This window comes from Acomys minous, assembly GCF_964271855.1.
Source record: "Acomys minous genome assembly, chromosome: 5".
Classification (NCBI taxonomy): Eukaryota; Metazoa; Chordata; class Mammalia; order Rodentia; family Muridae; genus Acomys; species Acomys minous.
The window spans coordinates 12,076,662-12,093,482 of NC_140494.1; the positions used below are offsets into that span (position 1 = coordinate 12,076,662).

The 16,821-nt window shown below is 39.5% G+C and overlaps 1 protein-coding gene across 29 annotated transcripts in view; it reads left to right on the forward strand.

Moving 5' to 3' along the window:
* Positions 1–16,821, forward strand: part of CELF2 (CUGBP Elav-like family member 2) — an 823,768-nt gene that overhangs the window by 698,342 nt on the left and 108,605 nt on the right. For all 29 annotated transcript variants that reach the window (XM_084783998.1, XM_084784007.1, XM_084784009.1 and 26 more), the window contains one exon: positions 15,086–15,168. In XM_084783998.1, coding sequence (XP_084640124.1) covers positions 15,086–15,168 — 83 coding nt within the window. The remainder of the gene's footprint in view (positions 1–15,085; positions 15,169–16,821) is intronic.

Sequence of the window (16,821 nt, forward strand, 5' to 3'; positions counted from 1 at the left end):
TTGGTTTTTGTTATTGATTCTATTTCCATTTTCAGGTCTTGAACTCTTTTATTCATTTTCTACCACTCTTTGCTTATGTTTTCATGTATTTTTTCCAAGGGATTTATTCATTTCCTCTTTAAGGATCTCTGTTCATCATATTCATAAAGGCTATTTTTAGGTTTTTCCTGTGCTTCAGCTGTGTTGGAATGTCCCTGGGCCTGCTGTGGTAGGGCTGCTAGGCTCTCTCTGTTACTGATTGTCTCTTTCAGCTGCCGTCTGGGCATCTGGGTTAGGGAAGCTTATAACTCTAGGTACTGCTCTATCTGGTGTTATCTCTGTTGTGTGAGTGTTTTGTTCCCTGGTTTCTGTTACACCCTGGTTGTCAGGAGAGTGTAGTCACTATGTATTGCCTGGTAGGAAATTCGTCTGTGATCCTGATAGGGTCACGGGAGTTCTTTCCTTTATTTTTTTCGTAGGCTTCCTAGAGAGAGATTTTCAGGGTCCTGAGGCAGCCCTTCTACTTGCATCCTCCGAGCTGTATGTGGTCCTGTGCAAGGAGCTAGCACACGTCGCGTTTTAGTACTCTACTCTACTACACATGTACTCTACTGTACCCTGACACTGTGGGGAAGAAAGAATGAGTTTGGGTGAAGAGCCAGTATTCTCTGCCACTGGATTCTTTATTTTATTGTATCTCAGCTTCCGAGAGAGCCAGTATCCCACGAGTCAGCATCACACAGACTTCAGTCTTGGCCCCAGAAAAGGCAAGCTGAGAAGTCTCACTCATGTGGCTCCAACCGTCTATGGTTTGCCAGCACCACAAAGTGATTATTATATTCAGAAGTGTCTGGGAAATGATATTTTAAAAAGTAACTAGGTTTTGGAAAGGTGTTATATACATCTATTGCTAAAAAATGCTGTTTATCAGCAGTCTTGGAATTCGGCTCCATGCTTCATTGTATAGGTATAAAACATTGATACATCTGTTCAAGTCTGCATTTTGGTTGGATAAGTTGATTACTTCATTTAGTTGACCAAGTTTACCAATCATTTTGAAATAAGATTTTTTTTCCTATGGCTTATATCAAGTACTTATAATATATCCCCTTATGACAGCTCTTAAACATAGCTCAGTGGATAAAGATGACTAGTAATGAAATCTTAGAATAGTTTTCCCCACGTCTATCATAGTGTTGAAGCTCTCGTGGTACCATCCTGAAAGGTAAAATCATAAATACACCGAATGAACAGTGACTGGATTTTTTAAATCTGGAGGGCCTGTCTGTTCAGCCTTCTAGATAACCTAGAAGAATGACACATGTTTAGGGTATTACTTCTGTATGTAAGCTTTCGCAGTAGAATCCTTGGCCCTCTGTGCTGTGCTGCTCACCAGTGTACATGAGCAAAGATTCTTTGACAAACTGGAATTTCTTCAGGGAATTCCATCCAGCTTCAATAATAGCCTTAGACAGTTATATTCGTTAAACTAAGTGTTCCTGTCACTAACATCCAAAGTATTCCAGGATTTTGTGAAAATGTTTGGAATAGTCACAGTTTTGTATTGCTTGAGCTATTGATGGTCTTGTTATAGGATATAGGTAGAGACCCGTAGTGGTGGAGAAATCTCTTCTAATCACAAAGAAGTGTTATTATAATTTGTCTTCTTCACAACTAGAAGCTAATAGAGTAGCATTGGCTTTTCTATGCAGATAAATCACACACACACACACACACACACACACACACACACACACACACACTGATAAAGAACTGGGAGCCTGTGAGATATTTCTTTCTCCCTTTTTCTAAAATTTTAATAGATGATAATGTCATTGGCCGTGGTTGCAAAAAAAATAAAAGAATTTTAGGTCAGATGCTACTTGGATATGCATGCAGTGTGGAGAAAGGTGGTAGATGGCACACCCTTCCTCATGTGGACCCAGTGGCACTAGCACACAGTTTGTGGCATTAAAAGTTTTTGGAAACCCTGAAGTCAAGGATGTTTTTACTTTTCTGAGATCTTCTAGGGAGAGATTGTGTTTCATCAACATGAATCTCTTTTTGTCTGCTAATGAATGATAAGTGAACTGCAGCTAAATTGGGGCATCAAGTACAGAAACCATATCTTTTTCTTCTATATAAAATTAGTTGCACCTTATTTTATTTTCTCAAAAATTGAAGTCCATACTTAGCATATGTCTACTTAGAGATTTAGAACAATAAGGAAGTAGCAATCTCTGGAAAGTGTAAATCTGCCTGCCTGTCTAGCTCTTTTAGTAACCAGTGTGGATGCTCTCAAAATAACACCTTTTTACGCTTCCGTTCCTTTTATTGGAAATAAAGATTAAATGGCTGTTTCTAAGATTTGCCTCTTTCTTTAATTCACCATTAGAGGTCGTCAATCACAAGGAAAGCAGAAGTGTTACTTGTTTAGAATCACAGTGTGACTAAAGTTTGTCACTTTGCCCCAACCATGTGATTTTGGGGGTCATTTTTCCTCTTTCACAACTCTCTCAGCGCTGGCTCAGCAACCCCATTCTCACTGTACAGACACTTATCAAAGCCTGTCATCACAGATTGTTTACAATGCAGTTAGGTCATTGTGAAAGTACATCAAAGGGCTGTTTCTTACTAGAATTTTTTTAACTGTCAATCTAAACTATAAAGTAAAAGTACAGATCTCAAAAAATTGAGAGAAATGATTGGCACAGAAGATAGACTCACTTTTAACATTACACCTTCCCCTTTCAGAAATGCCTTCACCTTGGTGGTCTTCTTGGCACTGCTAAAACAAGGTACTGAAAGGAAGAAAAGAACCAACCTCTGTTTCCTGTGTTTTGTGTCCAGATTCTGGGTTTAGCACTGTGTGAACATTAGATGACTAAATAGATCAAACCAAATGTGTTTGCCTAAGCCACACTGTCTTGGATCAGGAATTGGAAAATTATATCCAGTCTATTCTCATAAAATGGAATGTTGTGTGGGCAGTACTTACCACTCTGGCCCAGATTGGAAAGGCTTATCGAACATAAAGCACAAAAGAAAATTATAATGCTGTATGTTGGTTAGATGTGGAAAGGCCCTTGGATGGGTTAAACACTTATTTCAAAAACTAACGTCTTAGGGTTGGAGAGTTGGCTCGGTGGTTAAGATCACTGAATGCTCTTGCAGAGGACCTGGGTTCTCTTCCCAGCGTCCACATGGCAGCTCAACAACCATGTGTATCTGCAGGCCAAAGGGAAACAATGCCCTATTTCTGGCCTCTGATGGCACCAAGGCATGTACATGGTATATGGACATGCATGTAAGCAATACCCACATACATTTAAAAAAATTAATCAGTTGAAAAAATTTTAAAACGTGCTGTTCTGAGATACCATACCTGACAGCATACTATGCCCCAGGTAGGAGCAGGGAGCGATGGGCGCTCACAGAGCTGTGGTGATCGTGAAAGGAGCATGGGATTAAAATCAGCACAGAGTCACAGCAAGAAGCAGAAGCTTATCAGGCAGTAAGGGTCCGCTCAATGCATCTTCTTATTTGATGGGAAACAAGAATGAGGTCCTGCATCTGGGAACTCCCTCTCATGGAGGTGCCTAACATTCCTTGCAGTGTGTGCCCAAGCTTCAGCGGGACACTTTCCCCCTTCCTTTCTGTCCTTGGCACCTAGGGCGTTGCATCTCCATGCAAAGCCCAGGGTGGCTGCTTTTTTCTTTCTCTGTTGTTGAATTACAATAAGATGACAAAACTAGGTTTAAAGTCTTTTTATGAGTACACATGAATGTATTCATTGACTAGCAAATGAACTGTTTTAGGGAATTTCTGCCTCATGGAGACATACTGTAAAATGTACAACTGGGGAAATTTTTGTTGGACCCTAAATGAGAAAGTCAATCAAAATGATTCCCTTAAAATTGATTTTCTCTTTAGAGGCCATTCAAATGGGTGTTCGGAGTATTCAGAGGCCATGCAAATGTTGAACTTGGATGATTCTGAGTAATTACTTCAGAAAGCCAGTCAAGACAATCAATTCCAAACCCTATTAAAGAGTTCATGGTCACCTCCTTAAAGCACGTCTTTTATCCCTCCCTCCTAAGCAGAGACGAATTGAGGCGGCTCAGTATGTCATGAGCCTGTCAATGCTGCCTTCCCTTCTCTTGGTGTCACTTGTTAAAAGATGTAGTAAGACCATATCACCCCCACCTGCCTCAAAAGGGAACCTATTTAGAGTGTGTTTATTAATCATAGACTTCCTAGGCTTCGTAGAGAAACACAATAAATTAAAATAGATAACAATCGAGAAGAACTTTTCATGTATTTCCTCTTTTTAACCCTATTATTAACCCTACATTACAAATAAGAATGAGAGGTTTAAAGAGGTAAAATAATTTGTCAAACATGCCATCAAACTGAGACATTAATAGGGAACAAGTACCTGATACAGTCTAGGGGTCTTGATTGGGTTTATTTTTCTCTACCAATTAAAAAATTGAAAGGCAACTCTCACACAAACTCTGGTGCCCCATATTTGATCATGTCCCTTGGATGGAGATGCCTGGTGGCACTCAGAGGAAAGATAATAGGTCACCAAGGAGAGACTTGATACCGTATGAGCATATTCAGGGGGAGGAGGTCCCCCTCAGACACAGACATAGGGGAGGGGAGTAGGGGGGGGGAAGTGGGAGGAAGGGAGGGATGGGAGGATACATGGGATGGGCTAACAACTGAGATGTAATATGTATAAATTAATAAAAATGTATTAAAAAATTTTAAAAAAAAACAAAAAAAAAACAAAAAGAAAAACTATAAATTTACACCACTTCTAATTTAAAAAAAAAAAAAAAAAAAAAAGAAAGGCAAGAAAAGTCTCAAGTGGGACCGGTAGCAGTGGAGAAATCGGGACCACCACAGACAGAAGCAGACAGAATCAGCAGTTGAGGAAAGGCATTTATTGGGAATAGAGACCTACAAAGCAGGGGGACCAGGGAGACTCATGAAAATCAAAATCCATCTTCTCTCTACTGCTGGATCTTTTAAAGTCTGTAAATAAAGAGTTTTCCTCCCCTAATTTCCTCCCCTCCTCTCACTGAACAAATATAGAATGGCTGATTGGCTCACAATTGTGGCATGACAGTTGAGCCTGCTGATGGAAATCAAAACCTACAAGGCCCTTGTTTTTAGCTGGCCTGGCTTTTGCCTCAAGCCCCGGCAGTGATAAGGAAGCTAGCCATCTTGGAATTTCACCACCTTTATTACCTAGACCCAGCTCCTTGTCTTCCTACCTGGTAATCCAGCTAACTCCTTCTAGTCCCCCCTTCCCCACTCTTAGAAGGTGCCTTGAGGGATTAAGGAATGCCAGCCACTCTCAATTGCTTCTAGCTGATGAAAGAGATGACGAGGGTCAGGCAACAGCAATCAGAGTGCCTCAGAGAGAGGTCATCCAAGGGACCATGGTGGCTGTGATCCAGAACATAAGATAGCCATGTGGTAGGAGTGTATATCTTTGGAACTTGCCCATGGAAGGTGGCAACATCTGTAACACATAAAAAGTGAAATTGATATTAACCCCACAATTCCTACCAGGAGCATAGTTTAAAAAACAAAAACAAAAAAGATAGCTGGGGCAGTTTTTCCCTTATTAGAGGAAGAAGACAGGCAAGAAACTCATCCAAAGAATCCTCAGCAGGCTTTGTCTTAGGTATCAACATATATGCAGGCAAGATACCCATACACACGCAAAATAAAGTAAAATAATTATTGTTTTAAAAAGATGTACTCCATGGAGGACTTCTTTTTTTCCATTACAATTTATTTATTTATTTATTTTTGTTTTGTTTTTAACATACACATTTATATTATTATACATGAATAAAATAGACTACATACATTAGGAAGAACCATGAGACAATCAGGAATTATATAAATGTTACATCCATAGTGATCTGGCTATTTGTGTTTGGCAAACTTGAAGTAAGCATCTTTCTTGTTGGATCTAAATTTCTGAATGAAGATCAATATCTACCATATCTCATCTCTATTAACTTAAAACATTTATCTTGATCTAAAAACATCTTAACTCCTAACCTACTAAGCTTAATTGAAAGACTAAACAAGTCAGAGTCATGTCAAAAACTAGTCTAATTTTATCACAAGAATGTATATTCTAGGTCTAGTAGATAGATATGATTCTATAGATATATAATGTAAGATAGTTAAATAAGGTCTAGGGCTCTTCTTAAGTTAACCAGTTTAAGTTCAGAAGTTAGCCATTGAGTTTCATGTGCTCCAACCTCATAGGGAGTGTCAAGACATGGGTTAATGAGGAAAATTCTTCCACATTATGATTAATGTAAGCCCTATTGTAACGTTGACAGAACTGTGTACCAGAAATTTCTAACCAGAATCCTGTTGAAGGATGAAGTCAGAGAAATGGTCTTCTATATAGCCAGATTTGACCTCAGTTCTGTTTGACAGATCAAAATGTAACTGTGCAATCATCTGTTTGCTACTAGGTTTCCTCCATAAGGAACAAACACCTGGAAACACTGTGAGATAAGTTAGTTAAAGTAATTGTCTTATTGTGGTGCCTTTCCAGAAATAGATGTCTTTGCTGATATAACAGATGTATTGTCCAGTGGAGGTGGACATTATGACCAAACCTGAGTAAAATCAGGATTCTATTTGTTGATGCCACAATTAGACGCAGACATCTGTATCAATTCATAATCTAAAGCAAGTATTTTTTTAGATTGCATAATAGTGTCCAATGGGCACCATTTTGGCATCTTGAATTGATTTCTCAGATCTATGACTTTAACAACAGGGTATCTGGCAGCATCCTTTAATCAAGGAAGATGGGTGATTAGGACACAGGATGTCACATAACTACATGAGATTTCCTGAAAAGATCATAAATGAAATAGAGAAATAACCAGTATTAGTTAGAAAACTGTCACAAGTACCATGATAATTTAGGGAAATTTTCTACATGGCTCCAAAATTTATATACTACATGATTTCCAGTATCTCAATTGGCTTACTTATATTTTTTGGAATGAAGTGGAAACACAATAAAGTTGTGTTTATAAATATTAGCTCTCAAGAGTTCATAGATGGCAATAAAAAGTCCTTAGTAAGTAGTGTTTACTTGAGGTTAATATTATGGTTTCCATACCCAAAGGATTTCTCCCTCAGTTTTATTAATGAAAAGACCAGAGTATGAAAATAAGAGTAACATCTTCTTTACAGATCCTTAAGACAAAAACAGCCTTGTAAAGCTCAGACTACCAGTATACAAGAGACCACTCATTAAAAATTGTAATAAAAGAACACTGGTATTCCTAATAATGAATTGAAACATGTGGGTAGATTGTAGTTTAGCCAAACTAACATTAGCGATCCTATGTTCTTAAGAAAGTAAACTGACATACTAACTGAACAAAACCACAAGATTGAGACTGAAGGAAGTGTCCTGACCTACAAGCATCTAATAATCCAATATGCTAAAATTGAGATTCATATGAAAATGGATAGCAATTTAACTTATCCTTTCTGTCACTGAACTCCCAATCAAAATGTCATTCTGTCCTTAAGAGAATCTATATTATGAAATAACCTTATATTAGAAACTTTGTTTTAACAAGATCTCTCAGTGCTTAGAAGCTGAAGACTCTTTAATTGGATTTAAGACAGAACTACCCTATGTATATCATATAGTGCTGTGGTGTCCGCCTTGGCACTGTCCCCTGAGTACTGAACACGCATTCACCTCCGCCGTGAGCCAACCTTTCTAGTCCTGGGAATGGGGCAAGAGAGTGGAAGAAAAGCTAGTGTAGCAGTTGTCCCATGAGGGGGAGATGGCATCAAAATTCTTTAGATACTTTTGCACGTGTCAGATAATTTAAAGTATTTAGCATAAGGAGATTATTCCAGAGAACCCAGGAGCAGGCCCTTGCAGTTCCGTTGTTGATCTTTGCTGTCAGTTGAGAGCCATACTTGGAATTTACAGAATGACGGGTTAGGAAGGGTTGCAGTACACACCACAGGCTCCTTTGCCAGAAGGCTGGAAAACGCAGATTTAATGGAGGTTTTTAAAAAAGCAACAACAATAAAAAAGAAATCTGCTTTTTCCTGGCAGAAGATTCAAAAACAAGACTTTCTTCAGAAAGCTTTGAGACTTAAAGTGGGTGGCTCCTCCAAGGGAGGGCCGGGAAGAAGCAGGCGTCAGCCTGATCTCCTGGGTAATTGATAGAAGGGTGTTCATACTTCTCAGGTGGGAGCTGAGGGGAACTGTAGGGCTGGCACTTAGCTGGGTAACAGCCGCGCTCCTATCCCAGAGTAGCTGAGAACTTAGCTCTGATTGGCTTGTAGGACTGGTTCTGTCTGGGCAGTGCCGGCTTGTTAGAAAGCAGCCAGAGGGACAAGTGTGGCCTTTGGTACTTCAGATAGTTGTGCCCACACGATTCAGGTCCTAAAAGCAAATAGCGTAGCTTTGTATTCTGGATAGTGGCCTTACGGTAGGACTTAGTATGTCAGGGTGCCAGTAATATAAAACTTTATCAACCTAAGCTAAGGGGCTAAGGTTTCATTAAAAAATGATTCATGTAGGATGGAGCATTTGGGGGCAGGGGGGAGCAGGTGCTGTTTTAGCTATGAAAATCCCACTTTTAAAAATGAAAAGTGTTTTGGGTGACTGAGAGATATGTAGGTTTAGCTTATAAAAGGACATTTTTACACAAAATGCGATACAAAATCAGCCTCAAGCATCTCTCAGGTCTTTTAAGATAAGGTGAAGCCATTCGGATGATTTGAGGGTTGGTGTTCCTGTGCTGTGTATGGAAGGCAGTGCCTTGGAAGGATGCTCCCCTGCCAGCAAGCCTCTGGACACTTCCTGAATCTTTTGTTTGTTTGCTTTTGAGACAAGATTTTGCTGTGCCCTGTCTGGCCTGAACTAACCGAGATTCCTTGTCTCAGCCTCCTTGAGCTGGAATTACAGGTGTCACTATACCTGGGATTCTAAGTAGGTGATTGGAAGAGGTCTGTATAATGGGAGTATTGGAAGGCTAGGCTGGAAGACAGCTTTTAGAACCATGTGATCTTACAGAAAGGATGTAAAAGCCACAGAGTGCAAGGCTGCCGCTCAGTTACTGCAGCTTCTTACCTTAGCTAGTAAGGTTTGCTTTATTTGCCACAGTTTCACGCATTCTATTCCTTTCTCTTTGCTTATGCCACTGCAACCCTCCCAGTTCCCTATCTAAGCACAGAGAAGCCACAGTAATTAAGTAATAAGCAAGAGCACATGAATGCTTAGAAGATAGGAGGGCAAGTTTTAAACACTAGCTTGTGAAATCAATAGTATCACTTTTAACACCATATCCCTCATCTTTCGCAGGGAACACTGATGTTAAAAACAGAGTAGAATAAATGAACACACAGGACACTCAACTCCCGAGGTCACAAGTTAGTAACAGTGCATCTGATGTATTTTCATTGGCAAGGGCAAGTCTTCTCGGCTGGGGATAGGACTGCATTTTTTACTCTTCAGAGTACCGAATAGCTTCCTGAAGCATCTCTGTACTTTCTAAGAATAGCATTTTGTCCTTGTGTTTTCACCTAGAAACAAAAGTATAATCACATTCTATACCATTGAGCAATACACTTAGTTTGTTTTGGCTTGTTCTCTTGAGTTTTTTTGTTTGTTTGTTTGGTGTTTGTTTTAAGATTAATCTTAACATTGCTTTTAAAAATTAATCTGGATTTTCTGAGGTTTTCTTGAAACCTTTCACTGCTTTGTAGAAAGTGAAATATAGATGGTCTTGGCAAGGGCAAAGCAAGAAATTGATGGGTAAAACTTCAGTGTATGGGGCGGGGAGCAGAAAATGAACCACTTAGACCAACAACCTTCTGGTTCTTTAAAAAATATATTATGTACATAGTATCTAAAATGTGGGGAGAAAATAGATGAACAGAGAGATTGAGTATGTAGAGTATGTCCTCTTTCGGCTAAAACTAGGTTCCATGCAAGATCCAATTTAAATCCTACCTCAATAAAGTAGTCACCTGATTTGCTCATAAATGTGGATTTACAAAAAAACCTTCATTTATAGTAAGAAAAACATATTAGGTTTCCTGATTTAGCCTTTTAGGTCTTCTTTTGTCCCTTGGTCTCACAGCCCTTTGGAATTCAAAGGTATCTTGTAAATAAAAGTTTTGTTAACGTGATAACTTGACACCTGGAACTCCAATAACTTGAATTTATCTGGCAGAACTAATACTTTGAGGGGGGTGGACACAAGTGTAGGCTTTAGCCATTAAATGATACTTCTGTGGCTGTTTTTAAATATACATTTACTTTGATTTAGAAAACAAAGTAGATTTTCTATGGTTATGATGTTAAATAACCTTAAAGATGTGGATAAGCCTCTTGAGTTCATGTATGGTAAGATTCAGATCTGAAATATTTGTTTTCAAAACTGCTTTAGACACAGAAAAATTATTTTTCCATTTCTCAGTCCTCAAGTTGCATGGTTATCTATAGCTTTTAAAAGGTAGCACAAATTTCCATATTAAAGTATTGGTTTAAGAATATGGACATTCCAAATAGACCAGTTTTTTTTTTCCATTTAAGGAACACTTTACTATAGGAGGGTTTGTCTTTGGACCAGGATGGAAACTGCAGGAAATATTATGAGACCTGTTTCTTTGATACAAACAGCACATGGGACTGGCTCCAGCCACTGAGAATGGATGATGTTAACACGTGACCTGAGATTTCTTCCTGCCCTTAATAAGTTACTATTTCAAAAATTAAAAACAATTCAAGTTGTGACCTACTGTCTTTGTACTTGGATTCTTTAAATACAGACACAAATGTAATTTTTAAAAATACTTACCTTTTGTCCATATTTTGGAGTCAAGGGTTTAAAGAAATTGGCCTTCTAAAATAAAATGCCACTTCAAGAGCATCAGCTCACAGTGGTAACCCTCTCCAATGCAATAGGTTTAGAAATCACAGGGGAACATTCTTTAACATGTTTGCTGTCACTTTCCTTAAGGGAAGGATGAGTTTTACAGTCTGCTCTGTTAGTATCGTCTTCTCGAGCCGTGTTGAGTTTTACAGTCTGCTCTGTTAGTACCGTCTCGTCGAGCCGTGTTGAGTTTTACAGTCTGCTCTGTTAGTATCGTCTTCTCGAGCCGTGTTGAGTTTTACAGTCTGCTCTGTTAGTACCGTCTTCTCGAGCCGTGTTGACACTGCCTTTCGCGCTGAAGATTATAACTGCAGCCTGAATCAGGGCAAGCCAGGATATAAACTGGTTATCTCCACACGAGCAGAACTTCCCCACCTCGTGGTGTTATTACCACGAAGATCCAAGTACAGATTTTCTAGAGAAACATCTGTGGTTTGAAAAGATTTATAATCCAGATGGTTTCTTTGAGAATAAATGTACTTGATAATTTAAAATTAAAGTCTTTCAGTAAAATTGAGTGTTTTCTTTATGGTTTTTTAAAAATTGTGTGTGAGAGAGTGGGGGGAGGAGGGAGAGAGAGTGTGTGTGTACATTCCATTGGCTTGTCTGTTAGGGTCTTTATCTTTGGAAACAGAAAAAACCTTAACAGTGTCTCAAATTATTCAGCAATTAAGATGGAAGAATGCCTAAGGGAACTCTTTATGACAGCAGAAAGTGTTACTGAAAATATAATAGACACTGACTATCCTATTTAGACCATGTGGTTCTGGGCTTGTTTGGGAATTACTACTCTGAACTTCTGACACATGATGGTATAGTTAAATCTCATAGTTACAATAGTTATTACAGAGTGCTTAACCAACAAAACATATATAATTACAGTGCTAGACTTACCCATTTCTGGGAATCTGAGCAGTAAAAGGCTCCAGCTGCCCCTGCCAGTACTGTGAGAAGGTAGATGGGATGGCAGGTGTGAAGTTGGAAATACGTGGGTTTTCTGTGCTTCTCCATGTCCTTTGGTGGCCAGTGTTGCCTCGCTGTCTCCTGACACTCAGAGATTTTCTTACTGACGCTGCACACAAGACGCCTTCATACAACGTGCACCTCCATATCTCTTCCATGCTCATGGCTGTGTTCCTTTCCTACGTGGATTCATAGATTGGTATTTAAAAGTTTAACAGCAGAATGAATTCTTAGTGAGTTGCTAGTGGTCTGTTAAAAAAAAAAAAACTCAAAGTATTAACACACACAAACACACATGCCCTAGATGTACGCAGCATCACCAGAAGAGAGCAATCAGAAATATTAGACTTGACATAGAGACTAAGATATTGGGTTGTGGGATCACCTCTCACAATTTACTGTTATATAAGTTGCTGTGACTGTCAGAGCTGAGGTGAAGACCATCGTATGGAAGGGCTGATAAATGGACACATGAAGGATGGTTCCATGTTTTTTTTCTGTCCTGACTTTTATTAACTCAATGAGTTGTTGATGTTGCTGCAACAAGGATGCTATAAGGTGACCAGGGTATCGTGTTTGTCTTTTCTACATTTGAGGTTTGTTAAAAGGCCAGGATTGGATGCTGTCACTGGCAGAAACTCCTGAATGAGTGGATAAGTGTGAGATAAATTATAAAGTGTAAAGTGCTCATTAGACAGTGTCAAGTGAGCAAATGAAAAAATGTGAAGCATCAAAACAACAACAGCAACGTAAAGCAGGAATAGAAGAGCTGGAACTCGCTGAAGCACATGACTCAAACTGTGTTCCTCTCCGGTGATCCTAGGAGTCCCTGGGATACTTGGTGCTCTTCTTTAAAGGGGAGCAAAGCTTTTCTTGATACCCCCCCCCATGAAAGAGTAGTTCCAGGGATGAACACGCCACAAGAGGGCTAACCCCTCTGATGTGTGTTGCAACCATGGCCACGGAGGACCATCTGGGTATTGTAGGTGTTTAACCACCCACCTTGGAAAACTGGTATAGAAGCAGAACACGCATACGGAAGGAGGGTTGTCCCCTGACTCTGGTGACTGAGCCATATGGTGTTATGTCTGACCTCGAAATGAATTCAGTGCATTTCAGACCTGAGGTACAGCTGGTGTGGGGAAATCTAAGAGCAGGTGGCTCCCTTAACAGCTGTACTTACAGTTAGGGACAGCAAGAAAGACAATTTTATGCTTATTTAAGCCTTCATTGGTTATCTGAAATGTATACTTGTTCCCTTGCCTTTTGCCATAATTCTTTTTTAAAAATCACAGAAAATGATATTTTCTCTTCCTTTTTAGATATATTCTCAATTGATAAATTAATCTAAGATTTTAAGTTAATAATTAAACAATAGTAGGTAAACTAAAAGAGTACTAAAAAACAATCTTGAAATAGATTCTAATTCTGGAAATATGCAAAGCACACTGGGAAGGACTAATGCTGTACCCCACTAAATGCTGTATCTATGGTGACCCTTGAATGTGAATGTCTGTATTTGTTCTGCAAATGTTAAGGCAATCATTTTCATGTGTGAAATAAAAAGTAAACCACTTTTAGCACAATAAAGGAAAAGTTTTAATTTTTTAAAATTTTGGCAAGTTTTTCTTCACTGATTTAGAAGTAATAAAAAGAAAGGAACTATGATACAGAGAAAGAAATGTATTTTCTCATAAATAGTTTAAGAACCAAGGTATGAAACCAAAAGAAAATACAGGATAATATTCCTAGTTTTATTGTCTGTCCTTTGACACCCCTCCCTCCCACATTACTAAGATGTAATCACTGTGACAGGCTACCCAACTGAGGCTGTGATTAGGGGTAGAGATATAGTCTGGAACATTAATGAACTGTGGTAAGAGACTGTATCCACTTGGAGGTAGGATGACTTTTTAGTTTATATGAAAAGCTCCAATTTTGCTTTCTAGGATGGAATTACTGGAGCTGAGTTGCTGGGTTCAGCAAATGGTCAAGTAGCAAAAGAAATGTGTTACCCAGGTGTTCAGGATGCCAGAGCTTATCTTGGTATAATCTTAAAGAGTCTCTGTTTAAATGGATGTACAGTAAAAGAGCTAAATGAGCTGTGTATGTCTTGAAATGATGTGTAGTGATCTGCCCCTGATTTCACCGTGGTGATTGCTCAGGTAGAGTGGATGGACCCTAGGTAAGCTTAGAAAGATTGGGGGACTTGGGGTCACTTTCCATTTTCTCTTCTGTACACCAGTCACCTTCCTCCGTTCCTTTCTACTCTTCACCTAGTTTCTCATAACTGCTCAAATGCCAGCCTCACACTTTACTTTTCTGAGAAACATTTTAAAAGGGAAAAACACAACCCACCTACCTTGTGTTCACCAAAAGAAAAATTTTCAAGATGGAAGCATCAGCCAAAATCACACTGAAAATAGCTAGGACAGTTACATACCTCCTTCCTTGAGGTTGACAAAGGGGATGCAAGGACCTCAGTGACTCCCAGGGAGTAAGGAGCCCAAAGTGATAGAGTTTCTTTACCTTGCGATGACTGAGTGCTGGGATTAAAGGCGAGCACTAACATGCCTGGCTCCAGCTAATTTTAAAATGGTTTAAATTAATTAACTAATCGTTTTTAACAAACAAGGGTTGAGTGGTCCTGTGCTCAGAACTTGGCTTTATGCACTCTATGGTAGAGATAAGAGACTAAGGCACTAACCCAGCTTTTAACAATCTTCCCGTCTTCCTGTCCATCCAGTTTCTAAGCTTACACACTGTTTTGTAAGTGTGGCATTCTAGAGATATGCTAAGAAAATTATACATAAGTCTATGCTAATGTTACTGTGCTTAAGTACTTCTCTTTATTGTAGTTGCTATGGTCCAAGTCCCATTAATACCTTGCTCTCCCTCTCCTACCTCCTACCTTCATTTCTAAGTAGTTGAGTCCCAGGCAGTTAGCACAGGAAAGTATGAATTGATCTCCAACGCAGGTAAAGCTAATAAATGTGATTTAGGATGAAAGCCACCATGTAAGTGCTTGAGATGTTGTTATTACTGCTCTCATGTGCTTTAGTATTTTTAAATTGTGCATCCTTTTAAGTAGATTATTTGTTCACCACAGTCTCCATTATATCTAAGCAAAGCCTTCAAAGAAATTTCTAAAACCTTTTCATTTCTCTCTGTAGGTTGTTGTTTCGTAACATTTTATACAAGAAAAGCTGCACTTGAGGCCCAGAATGCACTGCACAATATTAAAACTTTACCTGGGGTGAGTCGGTTTACTTTTATATCAAAATCACTTTATTGCTTGAAAATGGTTCTTTCAACTAACGTTTCTAGCTATGAGTTCTTAGTGCCAAAAATGGCCTTGGTTTTTGAGGAGTCCGTGCTGACCCCTCTGTTCCCCGCAGTAGCCGGGCTAGCTGGCCAGCCCACAGAGAAGGGCTGGCATTACCACTGATGGGAACAACTCTCAGATAGCACACCCCCTGGTTAGAAAATCAGAGGTCCCCTGCTGGGTACAGCAGCTGCCAAGGAGGACTGGGCAGGTTAAGATTTTAAAGGTGGGGGTGACCACGCACACACAAGCAAAGCAAATGGAAAAGGGAAAGCTCTTACTCTGCAGGATCCCCTTTTCAATTTCAGGCTTTAGATTTTCATTTGAAAGGACAAAATGTACTCTGTATAGACATAATATTAGAGCTCTAATGACTTCTAAACAGTCAGTGGTGGTTAACAAAGTCAGTGTTTTAATGGCAAGCGTGTGCCTCCGTGTTGGTGCAGAGCAGAACACAGAAAGCTCACAATGCTTGCTTTCATTTCCTTCCTGGTAATAGCTGACAAATTAGTACAGTGCATTAGAAATGAACTGATGTTGTATATATTTCATCAGGGTGTATCAGATTTTGGTGGGACTCTCATATATTGCATGGGAGTACAAATTGTCCTTTACTGTTTATTTGGTATATTTTCTCCATTTACCTAAATTTCAGTGGTGAGTTAATTTAATAACATAACGATGTGTGTTAGTTATAATAAAGGATTTGTGGTAAACACTCCCAAGTACCATGATGTTATGGAAATGTGTTTTGCTAAGAAGAAAAGAAGGGTAAAATGCTTCTAATGTTTCAGGGCATAATTTCAATGTTTGGCTCCTTGCCTGTACCTGTACATGTACACAAACCATGTATAGTACATGAATACTGATATGGGCACAGGCACACATAAGTATTTTGGCCTCCTACTTCCCCAAAGATAGAATTCATGTAATCAGCTTAGGCCTTCTGAAAACCTTACAAGTCTGTTGTAGAATGATGCTAAATACAGCTGGACCTAGGGCCCCTACACATACGTAGCAGACGTGCAGCGTGGTCATCATGTGGGTCTCCTAACAGTGGAGTAGGGGCGGTCTCTGACTCTTTTGCCTGCCTTTGATCCCTTTCCCCTAGCTGGGCTGTTTTGTCTGGCCTTGTGGGGGAGGATTCACCTGGTACTGCTGCAACTTGATGTGCCAGTGGCTTTATACCCATGGGGGCAGGGAGGGGGGCGAGGGGGGAGTCCTTCCCTTCTCTGAGGAGAAAGGGAAGGGGATGGGAGGAAGGTAAAAGGGTGGGACTGGGAGGAAGGGAGGAAGGGGCTGCAACTAGGCTGTAAAGTGATTAAATAAATAAATTAATGGAGAAAAACCAAGAAAGATGCTTAGCAAAAGATTTTCAAAATATAAGCTTCTTTGAGGTCGATAGATTTTTGAGACAGAATCTTGCTACCCTTGCTGACATCTAAGTAAAGTGCTGGGATTACAGGCAAGTGATGCCACATTTAGTCAAAGTATTAACTTCTTAATCACCAAGGATAATAAATTAGTGAACTCAGGTATTCAGCCATCCCATGTTGGTGTTTCTCTTTTTCATTTGAGCAAGTG